Source organism: Cottoperca gobio, chromosome 24, assembly GCF_900634415.1.
Source record: "Cottoperca gobio chromosome 24, fCotGob3.1, whole genome shotgun sequence".
Lineage (NCBI taxonomy): Eukaryota > Metazoa > Chordata > Actinopteri > Perciformes > Bovichtidae > Cottoperca > Cottoperca gobio.
In genome coordinates, this window is record NC_041378.1 from 6,372,902 (window position 1) to 6,391,058 (window position 18,157).

General features: G+C 40.0%; 1 protein-coding gene across 1 annotated transcript; it reads right to left on the minus strand.

Moving 5' to 3' along the window:
- Positions 1-229: 229 nt before the first annotated feature.
- LOC115003712 (apolipoprotein B-100-like) lies at positions 230-16,914 on the minus strand. The gene is given in 30 exon segments (XM_029425612.1): positions 230-1,225; positions 1,326-1,512; positions 1,636-1,659; positions 1,755-1,866; positions 1,958-7,972; positions 8,191-8,564; positions 8,658-8,767; positions 8,855-9,015; positions 9,313-9,485; positions 9,572-9,782; positions 9,894-10,024; positions 10,118-10,300; positions 10,565-10,770; positions 10,874-11,041; positions 11,151-11,354; positions 11,456-11,635; positions 11,728-11,923; positions 12,026-12,237; positions 12,326-12,472; positions 12,554-12,598; positions 12,600-12,669; positions 12,795-13,239; positions 13,335-13,420; positions 13,497-13,621; positions 13,999-14,151; positions 14,284-14,431; positions 14,546-14,691; positions 14,784-14,896; positions 15,046-15,078; positions 16,860-16,914. Coding segments are annotated over 30 exon segments (11,409 nt in total).
- Positions 16,915-18,157: the final 1,243 nt, after the last annotated feature.

Consider the following 18,157-nt stretch of genomic DNA (forward strand, 5'->3'; position numbering starts at 1 on the left):
TGCATTAATGTATTTTATTGATGTTTTTCAATCTTTGCAGGAAGGTGAGTTTCAGTAAAATGTTACATTTTCAATGTTTGTACACAATAAACCATCTAACTTAAAATGGTACAACAGGTTTTTCTGTTGAACCCATTATTATAAATATGGTTAAAGAGTAAATTGTCCATACTCCTTCCAAGTATGTGTTTCGAACAGATGGACTTAGGCCTCAGTCTATGAGGGTTCCTCATTGCTGGAAGGGAAATGGAAGTTCAACCTCAAGCCTTCCTTCACTAACTTTCATGTAGGCTTGAGCCTCCACTGAAGCTTGCTGCAGGAAACCATAAACAGTGTTATTGAACTGGTCCACTACATAAATGAACATGTCGATAATGTACTCAAATGAATTGTTGAGCTGCTCCATATTTAAGGTAGAAATCTGGTCAATAACATTCTTTAAGACTGTGACAAGGTTACGATAGAGGATATTGATGTTGATGAACACTGCATCTAAATAGTCAGATTTGATAGAGTCAACCAACTCCTGAGATTTCTCAACAATAGCCTTCAGGGTCTCACCCATCTTCTCCAGCATTGTGTCAACACTCTCCATATTTTTCACAAAGTCAACCATTTCGTCAAAGATGTTCTTGAAAGCTGTTTTGAGCTGATCCAAGATCTGGCCTCCAGTGATTGCATCACCAACTGGCATGCGTAATTTCACACTGCTGATCTGCTCAACAAAGGAGTTATAGTAAACCTCCATGTTTTCATAGATAGCCTGAAGGGTCAAATCTAGCATAGCAGCAATGCTGCTGGTCAGCTTCTTCAGGACCTCAGGGATAGTGGTCATCTCATCAGACCCAGGCAGTTTGAAGTGGGTTTCCCTCAAGACCTTGATGGCAGCATCCAGAAATACCTGGACAGTCTTCTGGTACTGGCCAATGATGTTCCTGAAGAAGATTGACAGCTGGCTCATTTGAGAATCATAGTTGATTGCAGCATTGTAGGCCTCACTGATGTGGTTAACAACAGAGTTCCTCAACTCTTCCATGTTGCTTGTGATATGGTACTTGTCAGCAAACGTTGTGAATGTAGAGATGATGGAAGGGAGTCTTGTCTTAAGTTCAGAGAGCATAACTTTGGGTGCCTCCATGTTGTAGACCATGTGCAGGTTCATCTTATCAGTATCCTTAGAAGATGATCTGATGACCAAGATGTCAAAATCAACCTCTGGGGCAGACTGTTTGATAGAAGAAAAAGAGAACATTATTTTAGTTATATTTTTGATATTGGTATTTAGTTTTCTATCGTATCAAAAAGGTAATGTTAGTGATACTTACAGGATAACGACCATAGACTCTTGCAGTCATCTGAGATGGGACTCTGCCATTGAACTGAAGGCCCAGGAAGCCAGTGGAAGGGGTAGATAGCGAGGCACTGATGCCATCTTTGCGTGCAGCATAACGAAGGTTTGCATCAGTGAAAGTAGGACTGTTGATGTCCACAATCAGGGTGTGGCTAGAGTAACTAGAAGAGAGAAAAAGCATTTCAATTAAAAAAACGCTTGACCTGATATTAAAAACAAAGTAATCTGATTAAATAAACATAAAAATAAATGGTCAAGAAAAAAATTGAAAATTGAATATTTACCTATCATCAGTCTGGCGCTTTCTCCTATGGGATGGGAAGAAAAGGAGTTTATTACTTTAAACTTTGAATATCAGAAGTAATTATTTAGTTTATATTATAAAACACATGTAGAATGTTACCTCAAGGCTTGGGTAATGACATGATTGACATCCATGGTCATGTCAGCGTGTGTCAGGACAACTTTGTTGACCATGTTCAGAGCTTCATTCTCGTAGTTCACAGTAGTAGAAGCTATTGAAATAAATGTTTTGTAAAATGTTGTGCTCAACAATGCTTGCAACATAAAACAGATACAAGTGTTAAAGGAATTTTATCAACTCACCATCCATGTCATATTCCAAGAGCACAATGACAGAGGTGGCAGAGGATTTTAAGGTGACTTTGAAGACAGGAACATCGCCCTCTAGTTCCACTGCCAGGTTTGTGGTGTACAGTGGGCTGACAAACTTGCCATTGATAGAGATCTTCTGCTTGGCAGCTGTCACCTCAGCAACAGTTTTCTCAAAGATGGTGAGGTCACCCAGGTCACTTGGCTGAGACATATCAATCTCAATATCAGCAGTCAAGGAAGAGGTTGGGGCAAGATCAATGGTAGCCTGGACAACATGCTTTCCATTGGTGTTGAAATTAAGCAAGGTTGCCTCATTGTTGCTAGTACACTTCAGCACTGCATACACACGGCTTAGGGAGGCTTCAACAGCAAGATTCTCATTTACATCCATGCCAAATAATTTGGTGGTACCTTGGTTAAGCTTGGCATCAACAATAACCTTGGAGGTGGAGCGTAGGCCATCATTATTCAGATACAGATTGAAGTCATTATCCAGGACTCCCAGAAGTAGATAGTCTTCAAGCACTGTGCCATCCATGTTGGCCTTAGTAGATGACTCCATGGAAACATACTCAAAGCTTCCCTCCAGCTTCAGACTATGGTCCGCCTCTGCCTTTCCAACAGCCTTGATCATAGGGAGGTTGAAATCACCCTTCATCCTTAAGGTGGAGACGGCATTTGCTTTGGTTTTTGTGTCTGCAACCAAATTTTGGTTTGCCTCCAGGTTGAGTATAGGCAGGGCAATCTTTGCAACAGTAGCCACAGAGACAGCAGTTTCAAAAGTCTCAGTACTCATGCTGATAGTACTGTCATGAGTGCCTTCAATGTGAGGATTTTCAAGGGACAGGGAATTGGCCAACTTGATTCCTCTCTTGGTGGTCAGACTGGTGGTGCCATCAAGTTTGGCTTTCAGACCCTCAAACACAGAGGCTGTGGTAGCTCCCAGACGGAACACAAGATCATCCTCAGCATACAATCCACTATTGACATTCAGATTAATGATGGCAGACTTGAAGGACAGCTCTGAGATCAGGTTACCCATAGAGGGAATACGGATCAAACCCATCATATCAACAAGGGGGGCAGCATGGCTTTTCTGGTAAATAATCTTGGCATCCACGTCCACAGACTGCTCAGTGGTAGTCAAAATGTTCTTCAATCCAGTCTGCTCATACAAGTTCAGATCACTGACTGCTGGCGTACGGAAGTCAACAAAAGGCAGGTCAATCTCAGGAATGCTAATGGGGGATGTCAGGAAGTCAAGACTGGCCTCACTTTCCATGGCAACAAAGATCCCAGCCTCATTTTCATTGTTGTCAACAGTGAAGTTGTAGGACATTTTGTACTGATTAAGACGAGCAAGAGCTACTGTGTTCATATGTTGGCTGTTAGGTTTGAAGGTGGCTGAGTAATCATTCTGGAGATCTATTTTAGCAATCAGACTTTCAAAAATGTTGACCTTGGAATTTCCTTTGTTTTGGAATTCAAAGACAAATTCAACAGGTCGGATTACAATGTTGATTCCATTGGACAGGATTCCACTGATTGCTCCAACTAGTTCTGTGTCATGGTTTGCTTTCAGCTCAGCCTTCATATCATAAAGGTTTACATTTCCAGATGCCACAAAAAGACTGTTCTTGATGACTGGTGACTCTGATTCATAGCGGATATTAAACTTGAGGAAGTTAAGGAGGCTAGATTCAGCTGCAATTTGCTGTTTCATTTTTAAGATGGTAGAGTCTGTGTCACCAGAGAAAGTTAGCGTAGCAGTGCTGGGAGTAAGTGACAAATGCATGCTGCTCTTGTGGGTGCCATCTTCAGCATTGCATTTGCCATTGGCTAAATTGTCAACTGTAAGAAGGAGGTTGTAGCCATCTTGGCGAACAATTGCTTTCTGGATTACTGTGGCCTCATTCCTGACATTGACAATTGGGAGGTCCACTACATGATTGTAAGTTGTATCCAGAGAGGCAGACGTTCCTTCTTCCATAGCAAAAAAGACTGTGTTCATATAGTCAGCAGTGTAAGGTCTAGTGATAACCTTAATTGTAGTTTTGCCTTGGGCCTGGGCTGATAGGCCATAGAGAGTTACAGATGCCTGATGTTCAACTCCCAAAGCAACATGGTTAAACTTAAGAGTTTCTGCAAGGACAACACGACTCATTTTTGGGATTGCAATACGAGTAGTGGAGTCAAGTTTGTAATTAAGAATTTCAAAACTTGGAGATGTTGCCTGGGAAGTAAAGAATCCAGTGAATTGAGGTGTCATTTCACTCTCAGTGGAGTTCTGGAACTCAGCAGAAGTCTTGACGGTGTAGATGGGAGTTTGGAATTTGATCTCACCATAGAGTTTACCAAAGCATGGGATCATGATCTGATTTGGAATGGTTGGCAGTGTGATCTCAGGAACCTGGAGAGACTTGACAAGCTTTTCTACAGGAACCTGTGGAATGGTAGGGAATGAGATCTCAGGAAGAATGATTTCTGGCAAGGACATCTCAGGCAAGGAAGGAAAGTAGTTCATCGTCAGGTCTCCAAAGAAAGCATCCACATCAAGCATTTTGATCTCAAAGTTTCCAATGAAATCAATAAGTTCAATGATTCTCTGCTTGATCTCATCAAAGGAAATTGTGGTTTCTTTTACAGTATAGAAGCCAAGGATGGTGAATTCGGGGATATCCAGCTGTGTTGGGATTTCAAACTGTTCAAGCGTAGCCATGCTGAACTTCACAGAAGGCACAACAAGATCAGTGAGAGGAAGGATGAAGGATGGCATAGTCAACTCAGCTTTCTTAAGTTCAATAATGAGGCTTTCAATGATCTGCTGAATCTCGCTGATGATTTTTTGCTCAGGTGCCACGTTCTTAATCATTTCAACCATATTGGTGCACATATCAGTGACCATGGTGACGACCCTAGTGTAGCATTTGCTCACAAAGTCCAGATAAGAGGTAATCGCAGCATTGACGTTCAGATTTGTAATTTCCTGTTTAATAAAGTCGGCAAAACTCTTAAGATTGCCAAGCACGACCTGGTCAAATACATCCTTTACAGATTTAATAATTTCTGCAATTTTGATTTCTCTCAGGCTTTCCGTAAGGCCCCTAAAAGATGATAAGACAAGGTTGACAAAATGTCTGGTTGCCTCAAGTTTCTGGGGGATTTCCAGATTCCTGATCAGCTCATTAACGTAAACGGTGTACTCAGCAATAATTATATTGACATAATCCACAGACTCATTATAATCCAATGACCTAAGCTTTTGCACAATAGTTTCAATATACATATTCAGCTTTTGAATAATATCCTTAACCTCAGTTGTCTTCAAATAGTCAATAGTATCCTGGAAGACCTGCATGAATTTGGTAGGGATGTCTGCGTCCTTCACCATGTTGGCTACAGCCCTGATAGTTTCCTCAATTCTGAACTGCTTGATGAGCACAACAGCCTTTTCCAAAACAGCCTGAACCTTTTTGTCAGCCTCAAACTTTACAATCAACTCTCTCATCTTGGCATAGAATGTGTTGATCTTACCTACGATGTCAAGGTCCTGAATAATTTCCTTAATGGAAAATGTTATTCTACTGAACTTCTCTGTAATCCGATCCATGTATGCCCCAAGGTAATCTTTAAAGTCGATGGAAGTAATGTACTCCTTCAGCTCAACAAAACATTTCTGCATGTCGAAGGTTTCAATCATTTGTTTCATATCTCTCATAATTGACTGTAGTTTAGCCTTGACTTCATACTTGGAATCAATATCTTGCAGGAATGCAATGCTGCTGTCTGTGAGTTTTTCCAAGTCGATCTGCTGGATCAGCTCGCTCATAGTATCAATCACATACACAACCACTGCTTGGATGTCATACTCCTCATTAATGGCATTCAGCTTCTGGATGAGGGTTTCAGGCAGGGTACCACTAACAATAATCTCTTTCACTACATCAGCAAAGTGTTGGATGTAAACCGACAGATCAGCCAGAAGTTTCTCAACAGTAACCTTCAGATTTGTGAACGAGGCTTCCACATCCTCCATAGAGATGACATATTCTTGAGTAAAATCATCAAAATACTGCTTCAGCTGAACAACCTTGCCTTCTATATTCAGTTGGGCAACAAAGTCACTTACATACTGGGGAATAGCCTCAAGTTTAGCCCTTATCTCCTCATTGTTGATGAAGTTTTTCAGTGCCTCTGCAACATGCACAACAGCACCCTTGATGCTTTCCAAAAAGGCAGGCAGATTTTCAATTAGAGGAAACTGAATTATTTGACTATCTGTGTTCTTGTCATACTTGAGGAAGGAAGAGATGGTGAAATCCTGGTTCTCTGTGGACTCTGCATTGAGCATGTTTGTGAGGATGGTGCCAGAAACCTCAATTCCAGTTCTCTCAGCAGTGTTGTAAACACTCATGTCCTGATTAAAAGCATGTTCATTCATTTTAGACTTCATTCTAAAACTAGCTTTCTGCTCTTGCAGTGACAGAACAGTATCCACCTTGTTGTCAAATGAGGTCTCAAGAGCAAAACCGGTATCTAGCTGCTGGTTTACTGATGCTCTGCATTCATGTGAGCTGGCAAAAGCCAGGGGCTGTGCTTTAAGGAGGAACTTGCCATAGAGCTGGGCACTATGCTTTCCATACATGGTCATGTCTCCATCAGCATTGAAGATTGCATCAAGGTTGAAATCAAAAGGAATAATGCTGCAACGGATGGTATGATCAAAGCGCATTGGCTGTGAGTTGAAGCGAGCGTCGTTGGTGATCCTGGCAGCAAGACCGACAACCTCAAGCTCGGTGTTGTGGCTCATGTGAGTTCCAAAGAGTTTTCCAGTGGTGCTGCACTTTGCATTAGCTGTCATATCAGCATAATTAACCTGATAGGTGTGCTTGATCTCTTCCTCACCATAGATGGCTTTCAGGTTTCCAGTCAGGTCCATCTTGTAAAGCTCTGCCTGCAGCTGAGCCTCGTTAATGAAGTTGGCTGCCAGAAGTCTCATGTTGTTATTAACATTTGCAGAGGCGGTGTAGGGTTTCAGGTCGATGGTGATATCATGAGTGTAAGATGCATACTCACTGGCGGTGGCTTCAGCCTTTGAGTTGAAGTCAAGGCTAGAGAGAGTAATGGTCAAAGTGTTTGCATTATCAACCTTGATGTCACGTAGTGCAGCCTTGTTGGTAATGGATAAAGTAGCCGTTGAAGCATCAAGCCCAGCATTGAAGGTGTTTTCAACGGACAGGGGGCTCTGGAGGGTGGTTGTTCCACTTGTGGTCAAACCATCCTTGTTCATTTTCAGAGTAGCCTTGTGAGTAGCCTCATTCTCAAGGAGCTTCATGGTGGCATCGCTGTTTACAGCCAGACCATTGACATCAAGAGAGGCAGTCAGCAGAGAATACACACGGTTTTCAGAGTGGTCTGCATTTGTCTCCATTCTCATAACGACTTCACCAACACCAGCAGAGGCTTCAGCCAGGTTGTGGATCTTCATGCCAAGAGCAACAGCATTAGCATCACATTTCAGTGACAGCTTGCTGTCTTTGAAGGAGAGCTCAGCAACATGGGTCAAGATATCATTAAAGGCATTGGTGTTAGACACAACGGAGAATTCACCGTTGGCAAGGTTTGCTGCAATTGTATTCTGGGCCTTAACAATGGTGGAGTCAATCTCAACAGTAGAATCGATCTTTGCTTCTGGCCTGAATGGGAAAATATCGAATGACTGGGTTGAAATGGTCTTTCCATACATAGGTCCAGCCGTGAATTCTCCCTCAAACTTGCTATCAGCAGAGATTTCTTCAGTGTTGATTCCAGTCATGCCAGTGTGTTGTAGGGCAATATTGAGACCAAATGGGCTTGTGGCTTCAATCTTGCTGCTTGACTTGAAATTGATTGTGTTTGTGATGGTGGCTTCCTCAACAATACTAATACTGGCTTCAAGGAATTTATGAGCCAAAGAGCTTTTCAAATTGGCCTTGATGGAATCAGTGGTGGCCAACATTCCAGATCCTAAATAAAACACAAAAGATGATTTATAGCTTGATAACAGATCATTTCACCACTGAAACATTGTAACTGAAATGAAGTCACATTGTTTCACATCAATGGAAGTTGAAGACTAACTGAAAACTGTGAACCAAGAGTGAACAACACATCATTTTAACTGTGAGTTAATGATAACAATGTAAAAAATGATAAATTCCTGAATGATATTTACTATGAAATACCTTCAATGTGTATAGAGAGGATGTCAAGTGGGGATGTTCCTTTCACATCAAACTTAGCAGAGTAGCTTGGTGTCTCCACAACATCTTTGCCGGCAGCCATTGAGGCCTCCATGTTATATAGGTTACTCTTTATCAGAGTTGAAACCTCAGCTTTGCCAAAAAGAGGAATGGACAGAGTAAGGCTCTCAGGGACAACAAGGTCTGGGATGGGAATTTCCATGGAGACGATCTCCAGTCCAAACTGGGGTAGAGACACGCTAGGTGTGGTTAAGGCGGGTGGGAAGTTAAGCTCTTCTGTTGACTTTCCTCCAAGGGGCAGAGGGATAACGATGACAAAGTGCTCATTGTTGAAGTAGTAGACAGCCTTTGCCTCACTGTTACAAACACAAAAATGAAGTGCATAAATGTTTTAGGAATATTTAGGATCGGATAATTTAAACATTTATCTATGAGTTGATCACACTTACCTGTTCAGGAACAGTGTCTCTGGTATGGAAATCTCAGGCATATCAGGCACTCTGAAGTTCTGAATGTAAGGGATATCAGCACCGTACTTTTCCATGTAGTTGTTTGATGCCTAAGAAAACGACAACCAGTGTTTTACAAAATGCTTAACATTTTTACAAAAGAAAATGTGAAATATTGTTAATTCGAAGAGTTATACCTCCACAAACTGCTTGAAGATGTGACGGACTTTTATTTCAGTCTGCCCCACCTGCATGTCAAGAACTTGGTTGCCATACATATCTACCATATCAGCAATTGGCAAGCTGGTGGTCTCAGTGTTCACATCAGACTTGAACTCAACCTCAAACTTGCTGGCATCTGCAACAATAGAGAACAATGAATTGAAACCAGAGAAATTAGGAAATATTCCTCTAATCCCTAGGTTAGACTTAATCTGGGAGTAAAACTATTCTTAACCAAATCAAATTTGGAATTTTGGCAAAACAGCCACCCATTTTGGGTCCCAAATTTTACCCACAATTCTGACAATGCCAGATATAGCTACATTAAGAATGTTACTCCCTGGTTTATATGCTCATGTGTATAAAAATAAGCAACTATTAAATTAATTGTTATGTAATATTCTGAGAAAAGGGCAATTTTAAAGCACATTACCATATTTCATTGCAATCTTCTGCTCAGAGGTGGTGGCCATGACCTTGATTTCACTCTTAAGCTCCAATTCTAATTCTTCATCACGTTTCATGTTCGCTGTGATGGTGGCATCAGCATTGATTGAGGGGACAAGAAGTTGGACCTGCAGCATACCTTCCTTCATGGCCTTCAGACTGAAACATATGACGGTGTTAGCTTAATCTCAATGAGTAGGGTGAAATTAATATTATTTTAGGAGGATATGTGGTTGATTACTTACTTGGCACGGCCAACCAGAGAGAGCTGAGGGATGTTCTTGTTTATGAGGTCAAGAGAGATGGAGTGAGTTCCTTTGCCCTTAGTGTTTCCATCGACAACACCCAGCCTGAGTCCAGCCTCAACATCGTAGTCAGGGACTTGGATGTCAGCTGTGATGACATTCTTTCTTCTATTATACTTCATGATTGCTCTGGCCTCAGTTGGCTCTGCACCTGTTGTTGTCAATCCAAAAAGTTAATATTACTTATCTCCACTAAACATTAGGGCTTTTCTAAATTGAGCTAGTGCTGAGCCAGAATTTTTTTTTTATTATCATCCATTACCTTCAGCCCTCAGAAGAAACTTCACAGAGTCAACCTTCTGCCGGCCCTCTTCTCCCTCCCTGAGGAGCTCGTAGGCAACAGTGGCTGTGTACTCAGTGACTTCACCAGTAGGATGGAGCTCCACTGCAAATCTATTTAGATAATTCAGTTAATTAGCCAATATTGGTAGGTAACTTATTTAAAAAAGACAATTATGTGCTGGTGATTTAGAGAGTCTTGCTCACTTGCTGTCTCCGGTGATGGGGAAGTAGGGGGCTGTCTCCTGAGAGAAAGCATCAATGTACTGCAGAGCAGTGCAGTATTTCATTCCAGCGAAGAAGGGAGTGCACTCGCTAACATCAACCTTGTCCATCACCATAGGAGGGATGGTTTTCACCTCTGATCCAGTCACAGCCACCAGTTTGTTTCTAAATTTTAAATGTAGAAAAGTTAGAATTTAACTTTGGCTGTTTTAATCTAAATGTAGAAAAGTTGAACATTTTAATCAATGACATAAGATCCCCTTGATAATTTGTAAATAGCCATGATTACACAAAGGAACAAAAGTTGTATTTAAGATACAAACACAGCTATCTTCAACCTACATACAGTTATACATACATTGCATTCCAACCAGAGGTGCAAAGCACTTTCTGCCTGTTGCTTTCTCCATACATTGTACTTCGACTTACGTCATTTGGATGAGCTTTGTAGGACGCGTTGGAGCAGGGATGGTCAACTTAACATTGTCACGTTCCATGGAGATTTTGGCACTGAGCCCACTTTCGTGGAAAATGTTGGTGTGCATCTCTAATCCAGAGTTAATATATTCAGGGATGTGGGAGCCAATGTGCGATACAAACTCAATGCCAGCGGAGGGCATGAAGGTTACTTCGCTCTGTGTGGACACATAGGATAAAGGTAAAGAGTTGTGTTGATGCTGTTTATCATTAAAAAAAAAAGATATTGGTGTCATTTAAAGACTTTTAAGGAAAATTTACCATGTCACGAGCAATCTGAAGTCCACCCTTGATACCAGGAGTGAAAGTACCAGACATTGTAATCCTCAGGGGCACACCAGTGACAGTAGGCAGGAAGAATTCATTGTCCATGAAGATGTAGTGGGCAAAGATTGTGTTGTCAGCCTTGGTCATCAGGGCCTTCATGATCTGTTGCAAAATAAAAAAAAACACATAGGACATTTAAAGAATTAACAAGGAACTTATAAATGAATGCATTGTTTCATTATCAACTCTTCTCTTTAAAAAACATCCTTACATCAGTAGGGAACATCTTGAACATGCTGTCAATCATCATGGCAGCAGAGTAGGCCATCTCCTCCATTTCGTTGGTCTTCAGATATCCTAGCTCATTTCCCAAAAGTCTCAGATAAACCATTGCCTCAGGAGATTGTGCCGTCTTCATTTCCCTCACGAGTTTGTTGAGGTTGCGTCCGACCTCCCTCATCAGGTTCTGGGAGGCCTAATGCAAATGTACATAAATTCATTGCAGTTGGTATAAATCCAACATCACACTCACTACTAATACAATTGATATAAACAGAACTTTATTTTTCTGAATACCTGTCTCTTCATTCTGTCCTTTTTCAGAGCAGGAAGCATGTTCTGCAGGATCTCATTGACTCTGAGTGGCATGTTGTCAGAGACAAAGTACATTGTCTTCAGGGCAGTGTCGGGGAAGAAGCCATTCTTTCCAAACAGGGCATCAACGGTTGGCTCAAATCCTTTTCCCTCCATACCAACCTGTAAAGATGACACATTTGTTACACTAAGTACAAACAGAACTCTGCACATGGTCTTTCTCAATTTGGATTAACACAGCTCAAAATGTTTACCTCCATCATGTCGATGTCATAGCCAAAGGCCTTCAGAGTCATTTCAAGCATGACCTCCTTGGGCAGGTAACTGCTATCCTCAAAGATCATGTTACCCTCCACAGATCCGATCTTGTAGTTGCGAGAGAACTTGGTGGGGTCCATTGTGGGTCCGACCTCATTACCCTGCAGTGCATCACGAATCTTCTGTCTCAGTCTATAGAAAAGAAAACAAATATTATGATTAAATATCTGGTGGTGATCAAATCAGGACATTTACTCACCATGTAGTGAAACAACAAATGCTGCTTTAACTTACTCTTGGGTGTCTGGCTCAGTTGAGGACAAAATGTTGGTAATGTGGGAGATCACAAAGCTCTTGACTTGTTTGTCCTGCTCCTTGGGCAAGGCAGCAACCAGCTGGGCCAGTTCAGTGGGCTGGGGGTCCTTCATAAGTACCAGATATGCAGCAATACGCTTTTGCATTGGGCTTGCACTGTCCAAAAGCACCTGCATGAGAATCTCTCTACCCTGTGACCAATAAACATCAATACAATGAGTGTACAGTAGAAATAGTTATTCCAATAATGTGTCAAACCTTTGAAATAATTTGACTTACCTCCTCGGGGACGGGAGTCAGCCTGAAGACTTGGATGGCAGCCTCCTGCACAGCCAGGGAAGCAGCTGGTTCGTTCACACACTGGATCACAGCAGATCTGAGTGCGGGACCGGCAGATGCCAGAGCTGGAGCCATGTTTCCAATAACCTGGAATCAAAGAACCCATTAGCATTGTGGTAATTGGTGTTGGCAGTCATTTAAATTTTGATTCTGGGGAATATTACCCACCCTCAATGTCAGGAAAGTGCTCTCCTTGTCACCAGTACAGTCACCCTAACTGGGCAGCCATGAACTCAGCAACAGAGTAAATCTCAGGGATCAGTTTTCCCTCAGCTTTGTAAAACCTGTTGGAAAAAAGACATTTAGAATTCAAAGACTGTTTTTCTCATTCAACACAAAGAGGGAAAACGTTTGCCGAAACGTTATTCAGATATTCAACGTAAAATGAATTGTGGTTAACTTCACTCACCTCTTGACAACATTGCTCAGGGCGTACATGATGGGCTTGCTGGGCTTGTATTTGGCCATCTCAAGCATGTCATTGATCAGGAGAGCAGAGGGGTTGGACACGAGTCCCATAGCAAAAACACCGGCATCAACCTCCAGTGAGGAGCTGTCAAAAGTCCTGAGGATCTGCATGATGGCACTGCTGCACTCAGGGGTTCCACACTGGGCCAGAACCTGGTAGGTCAGGGCACTAGACACTGCAAGAGCCTCAGGAATGGCGGGACTCAGGGTCTCGGTCTTCATTCCACGGACCATGGTGACAAGCTTGTGGAAGAGGTGGGCCCTCTTCTCACCCTCAGTCTCGGGCAGAGTGGCCAGTTCCCTCAGGAGGTTCAGACCTGCATCTTTATCCTGGACAACACTCTTGTCCTCAACAGCGTCCATGTGAAGACCCTTGACAATGTCACCTGTGATAGACAAGCAGCATAGTTATAATGACTTAATGTTATCTTTTAGTGACTATTTTAAAATACAAAGAATACAAATTAAGCAAAGGGCTTACTGTGGTCAAAGACTCTTTCATTGTGAGGAGAAACCTCAACCAGAGTCAATTCTTGCTTTCCAACGTTGGTAACTCCATTTTCTCCCCTGTTTGAAGAGAACACATGCTTAAAAATACTGTTGATCTCTTCTACAAGACATACTAGTATGAGGTTTGACTTACTTGTGAGAGTAGGGAATGAGGATGTGGTTTTCAGTACATGACCCAGAGGTCATGTGTTTCTTCTCATTGTCAAACTTGTAGTTGCAGTTCTGGGAGCTTCTGACCATCTGGGCAAGAGGGTAATGCTGCAAATACACACATATTCATATTAATGCAGTGAATTAATCAAAGTTAAAGTTTAATTGTGTCTACCTAGATACCACTTGTCTATCAACTATACTTTGTGATCCAGTTAAGTCTTTTTATTTGTGGTGCCTTTCTTTTTTTGTGTCAACATTGTTGCTATGTTGGCTTTTTTTGAATTTTCAAAAATGACCGTTGCTGCTTTCACAAACATAATATTCGTCCTGTGCACCAGGGGATATTTTTCCAAGACTGGATGTATAAGAAAGCAAACATGGCTAGTGTAAAAGCTTACATGAAGTAGGTATTTATTTAATCAACTCTTGAAGATTTGTCCTACAATGTTCATGTTGCTACCACAGACAATTGGATATCTTACCATGCCAGAGATGAGTGCCAGTGGGCTGGTGTGATCTTTCATTGGGACAAATTTGTCACATTTGGACAGGTCCCTGGTGAGGTTGATGTCGGTTGCAATGTCCTCTGTTGCAATGATGGAATAACGGGTCTTGCACTTGCCGTGGATAGTTGGCTGAAGTTGGTGTGAAAAGAGATTAGAATATTATTTCATTATCGTTGCATTTCTTAAATTGTGTTTGTGGAAACCGTTCTCACTTGATGGATTGAGAAGTGTTTAATTTTTTCGCATACATTAGAGACTTACCATATACTTATTCTTGTCTTCTTCCAGCAGAGGCACAGCCAGGGCAGAGATGATTCCCCTCTTGATGTTCAGGATGGTGGTTGTCTCACCGTCCTCGGGGTACAGTTTCACATCGTACACACCCTCAACCACAACCTTCAGAGGATATCTACAGAAAAATAAGACTTTTACCATTAAGTCCTAAAGCAAATGTAATTATTACCATAATGTGTATTCATGCAACTGGAGGCACTGGACAATGACATTTGTTTATATAACGTACCTTTCCATTTCAGCAGCAAAGGCATCAGAGCTGGATGCAGGACTGAACACAGCGTTGCCGTCTGCGTCCATGTCGACCACCTCACTCAGGCTACAGCCAGTGGTGCGGATGATGAAACTACAAGTCTGAGGTACTTCAATTTCAACCTGTGAAAGATGGTAAATGTTGTTTATCTCACTCTCTGAGAAACTTAATATGGAAAGAGACAATAGATGATTGTGATATATTTTTCTCGTACCTTGCATGAGGCCTTGGGTCCGTTCTTGAGCTGTGAAGCTCCGTTGATGGCATTCAAAGATTCAGCTACATATTGGTATTCATACTTGTGTAGGGTCTTATACCGTTGGGCCACTAGAAGAGAAAATAATGTTAAGAAGTGATTTTGTACATAAAAGCCATCTATTTACTCCCATGAAAGTATTGTCAATGTGAAGACTGGATGTAAACAACCAAATTAAATTTATTAACATTATCACAGCAAGTAATCTGGTGTAACTCACGCAGGCAGGTTGACTGATCTTCATCTTGGGCAACTGTTAAGAAAAAAGTCAGATCATTTATTATTTAGTAATTCGAATGCAAAAAAATAATCTGATTAATTTTTAAATAAAAGCTAAAATAAAAGTTCTTCTGCAATAATTACGACTATGTTATTTTTAAAGTTTTATAACATACTTTCAAAGATTCGTAATTATTATTATTTTTAAACAAAAAAATAAGAAATTGCAAAACAGTGTGCGATCATAGTCACATTGAAAAAAGCTATTAAAATATGATTAATTGATTTTTCTTCATTCTCGTTCCATGCACACAAAGTGCCCAACCCTCATGGGTTTACAAGACACCAAAAATAAAGTTGCAGTGGTCAAATATTTCATTACATTACAAAATTACAAGTTCCGCTCAGTTTTAAATAAAATATTCTGCCTTCTCTCCCAAGCTTGGCAAATAAAATCTGCTACAAAAAAAGGCTTTCCTTCCTGAAACACATCTCAAGTTTTTCATAGTCATCCAGCATTAAATGACCTGTACACATGTATTCAGTGGTGGAAGAAGTACCTAGATCCTTTACTTAAATAAAGGTCAAATTAAGCAAATATAACAAATATATTTAAATTACCAAAAGTAAAACTTCTCAAAATGCAGAATAGCAAATTTCAGAATAATATGATATTATCAAAATATAATTATTGATTCATTAATGTGCTCTCTCATCACTTTAATGTTGAAGCTGGAGGATCTGATTCTAATTATATACTGCTGTGTATCTTAATTTATATTTAATACATACAAATGTTGATTAATATTTTGTATTAATAATCTGAATCTGCAACATAACACATGTTGTCAGATACATGTAGTGGAGTAGAAGTATAAAGTACCATAAAAAGGAAATACTCAAGTGCCTCAGAATTGTACAACTACAGTACTAAGTAAAAGTAGTTACTTTCCATCACTGCATTTATTCAATGTTGTATAGACACAGCCACACAAACTCTCATACCAATCATCCAAATCCCTTTAGCTATTGTTAATAGACCCAAACTGCTCAATAAAGTCCAGCAATATGATTACATTGGCTTGAGGAGCCTTTGTGGGGCAATTGTTCTGGCATACGTTACATTTGAATCCTCTTTAACAAAATAAGGTACCTATTTTAATAAGGTACCTATTTTAATTCTGCTATTTTATATTGCTTTAATTCTGCTATTTTATACTATTTAAATTCTGCTATTTTTATACTATTTTTAATGCTACTTCACACTCATTTACATCAACACTGTGATTATTGTATTCTCTGTCTAATTTTGTACTATGTTTTTGCTGTGAAGCACTTTGGGCTGCAATTCTTGTATGAAAGGTGCTATACAAATAAAGCTTATTATTATTATTATTATTATTATTATTATTATTATTATTATTATTACCTGAACCTTTAACAACAGTAAAGAATGGTCTGGTAATTTACATTAATCACCCGGTAAAGATAAGCCCCCCCCCCCCCCCCCCACTAATCTCTCGCTCATTTCAATTGATAACTCAGAATGTAACACAATTATTTCAGCCTTCATGTGGAGCAATAATATAGTATATAACCACTTTTCCTTTAACTGAAACTGAAGTGAAGTTATCCTTGCCCAAATGTATCCTACCTTTGAGCACACAACATTTTGCATCTTACAAAAACTCAATCAGTATTTTCCCATAGTTAACAGTGCTGTCTAAATGATTTATGTTAGGAATATTATCCACATGCACCATGTTAAACTGTGAACAATATTTTTTTGAGAAATGTTTTCCAAAAAGTACTTACAAGCCAAGGCAGATGTGCTGAGGAGTAGTAAAAGGCAGAGCTTTGAATCCCCCATGATGGATTTGTTGAAGCTCTCTCCTTTAGTTACTTAGGCGAGTACTCAGATGAGACTGATTTCTCAGCTGTAGCTCAGAACCTTTATACCCTCAGCTAGACTCCGTCAGGAGACTGGGAGGCACAGATATCGCTTTGAACGCTCAAAGTCCACCCCACCCTCCTGTGTGGAGGGACAAAGGCAAAAGGTTTGAAAAGATACTCAATTATGGTAAATCTTCAAAATGTCCTCTTTTTAAAGGTGCATTTTGTGGATATTCAAATTCTTGTAGGACATTTTTTGAGACATTTCGATTGATGAAAGCATATTAAGCGGCGTAGCTTTATCAGATACTAGTGGTTTTAAAATACTTTATTAAATCTAATATAATTGAGATATCCATGAAGAGCAGTTGTGTCACAATTATTTTTTATGTTTTCAGTCACATTGTCTATTTCTTGGTTCATTTGTGGATAAAAGTATCATTTGCAGTCGCTTAAGTAAACCATTTATTTATATAAGAGTTATTTTGTTTCCTGTGATTTCCTGTTATTCATTGTGAAGATTCATATGACTAAAGGTTAGACTAAAAGAGTGTGCCTTGACTTAAAAACAGGGGTCAAATATTTTTTGGGATTCATAGATAGAATTCAGGTTTTAAAGGTCCATAATCAGGCATAAGTTGATGTTCTTGGACTTCTGCTGTAAAAACACAAAGGCAGTCAATGAAGTTAACAGCACAATTGTAAATGAGGTCACTGATAAACACTCATTAGTGGACACTGAGTGATCAAGGCATGCTCCAAACCAAAGTCCCTCTATATGTGAAAAATATGATTAACTTTATCCATCGATGAGTTTCACCAAAAAACAAACCAACACCTTAAATCTGCATTTTCTCTGTTATGTTAATGTTGGAATACTCCTTTAATGTTGGACTGCTCATTTAATTTACTGGTTTGTTTTAACAGGCACAGTGCACATTACTAAACCTTGCTGTTAATGTGTCACATGTTATGCAAAAGTATTTTTTTTAGTAGTCATTTTTAAATTAATTGTATTATATCTTTATGCACATTTATTTAACACAATACTACACACATTAGGACTATACTCAATGTTTTAAATTTGGATGTGGCTAATATTTACAGTTCAAATAATTGTAGTTATAGTACTTACAGTATAGTACCTTGTAAAAGAGTTGCTTGTTGTTCTGCTTCCACTGCCACAAGCCAAAATGAAAACAGTGTAAACTGTTGCAAAC